Below are 2283 nucleotides of genomic sequence, written 5' to 3'. Positions count from 1 at the left end.
AAAAAAATACTTCAATTTTACAATCAACCCTCCACTGAACATATCTGCATACGAACTTCGTTTTTATTTCAGGTGTATGGCAACACCAACTTTTCGCTAAATTACAGGACTTTAACATTAAATTACTTAAAAACTATAAACCTCCGGAGGGCGCGGTTTACAGTTTTAAGATGGGGATACACCCCTCTCTCCCCCCCTTTTAACATTTTTTTAAGCAATAGACATTATACTACAATAAATATTTCCCAAAAATATTAAAGTATGAGTTATTGCATGACCGTGCCGGAAAAAGTATTTGCGAGAAAAACGAGTAGTAACGGCCAGCTGCCTCAAACGAAGGACAGCTACCTGTGCGCATCAAACTCTCTACCATAACTTTATATCGATGGGGAATTTTTACAATCCACTTCCACAGAAATACGCCTAAAACTATAAAGAATAATAATCAGTAAAAGAAAATCAATGTTTTGAAAATTCTGGAGGTATGTAACTCCTTGTGTACACTAGTGCGTGAGGGTATAATAAATAGAAAGCCGTTTTCTGTTTCTTACAACAAAAAGGGAAAACCGCAAGAAAACCGTTTCAGTGTAAATGCAAAATGAACGGGCAGTTTGCCTTTCAGTGTCATTTTCCTTTCAACCAGAATAGGCCGTTGGACGTTAGTGGTTCTGTCTAATTTAAACTCTTCTTTTACTATAATTAAATATTTGCCACCATGTCTGCTTTAACCACATTGGAAATTAATGGTGAAGCAGTCCCTATTAAGTGCCTCCAAATTGGTTAGTATAAAATGAGTTTTAAATCTGCAAATATCTACTATAAATATATTTTTAATTTTGCATGTGCTTTTAGATCCCGTTAACCACGAATATAGACTTTACTTGATGGAACGCCAGGCAGAAAAGTCTAGGCAATCAGCAGCACCAGTTGGTTACGACCCTGTGCTTAACTCAGGTACTATATGATTCAATACGTTTAGGTTAAATATCTAAAAAATAATTTTTGTTATATTTGCTTCCGCTAAAGATGTTGAAGATATAAGGGGATGCTTGGGCATGTCTTACGGTAAGTAATATAATTACGTTTTATTTGATTGCAAATGTTTTCATTATTTAAGACGGACGCATTTAATTTTTGATATATAGATCCCACAGAGCCTGACGACATAGAATTTTACTCTGACGACATAGAATTTTACTCTGACGACGACGAGAGTATCGCGGATTCTGAAGACGATCTTCATGACTCAGAAAATTGTAATGAAATTGGTAATGCAATTCTAATTCAACTATAATAACTTTTCTATATATATTTTTACCGATGCTTTTATTTACAGATTGTGATTATACAAGATGCAGCAAGGATTTTCATAATAGAGTCGTCCTAAATAACACTCGCGGTCTGCTGAGCTTCACACTACAATATCGAAATGATCTCAAAGGACTAGTAAATAGACAAAAACCTCTTCGTTAATGAACAATCTCCCCTCCCCAAAAAAAAAAAAAAAATATATTTGCAATTCGTAGGCACATTGGAAGTAGTTTTCCAAGATGTAAAATTTTGCAAAAATTTCGCTTCTGAATGGAGTTCATTGTGCATATAAATGTTTTCTGTGCTCTTCACACTGAACTGGCGGTCAAATTTAACTGAACTAAAGGCATAACTTTCTTTATTCTATTAATTTTAATTATTTCACAACAGACTCACGCTTTTCACGAAAGCTGATGGCTTTCAATTATGTTGATGTGCGTAAAATGTTGTCCTCGTCTTTTATGTTTTAACATTTCTTGCAAATTTTAATGTACTGATTATTGTTTTTGGACTTGTAAAACGTTGTGTCGTGGAGCCATAATGAAAGTATTGGCGCATATATAACAAAAAAAAAAAACACAGATTTTCTTGTTCTTTTGAAAGAAAACTATATACTTCGCTAAGTATAAAGAGGTTTAATGCTGGTTGTGCTATATGTTTTAAAATTAAATGGCATTAATAAAAATAGATGATATAGAAATAATAATAATAACCTTAATGCCCATTGAAGCAGAAGAGTGTTTTAATAGAATAAGTGGTAGTTGGAGATGGTAGGTGTGATCACAATTTCCAGGTTGAGATCAGGACAAATTTTGGGTTTATTTATTTTATATTAGGTGCGCAAGTAAGTTCCCGCTGTTTGTCAATAGATGCCGCCAGCAGTGTGTTCTAGTTGATTCTAACATAACCTAAACGTCATAAACCAAGCTTAGACATATGGTAAACAAACTGCTTCGACACATTAGTGATTTT

General features: G+C 33.9%; 1 protein-coding gene across 1 annotated transcript; it reads left to right on the top strand.

Moving 5' to 3' along the window:
* Positions 1–579: 579 nt before the first annotated feature.
* LOC128855687 (uncharacterized) lies at positions 580–2040 on the top strand. Its single transcript, XM_054090814.1, has 5 exons — positions 580–779; positions 853–954; positions 1027–1065; positions 1146–1268; positions 1337–2040. The coding sequence occupies exons 1-5, from the start codon at positions 716–718 to the stop codon at positions 1471–1473; spliced, it is 465 nt and encodes a 154-aa protein (XP_053946789.1). The 5' UTR covers positions 580–715; the 3' UTR covers positions 1474–2040.
* Positions 2041–2283: the final 243 nt, after the last annotated feature.

The sequence above is a fragment of the Anastrepha ludens genome, chromosome 2 (assembly GCF_028408465.1).
Source record: "Anastrepha ludens isolate Willacy chromosome 2, idAnaLude1.1, whole genome shotgun sequence".
Taxonomy (NCBI): domain Eukaryota; kingdom Metazoa; phylum Arthropoda; class Insecta; order Diptera; family Tephritidae; genus Anastrepha; species Anastrepha ludens.
The sequence above is the reverse complement of the archived record's forward strand: the minus strand, read 5'-3'. Positions and strand labels throughout refer to the sequence as shown.

Coding starts and splice junctions, on each gene's coding strand:
- LOC128855687 (XM_054090814.1), top strand. CDS start 716: ATGTCTGCTTTAACCACATTGGAAATTAATGGTGAAGCAGTCCCTATT. Junction 955..1,026: donor CGACCCTGTGCTTAACTCAG/GTACTATATGAT, acceptor CTTCCGCTAAAG/ATGTTGAAGATATAAGGGGA. Junction 1,269..1,336: donor AGAAAATTGTAATGAAATTG/GTAATGCAATTC, acceptor TTTTATTTACAG/ATTGTGATTATACAAGATGC.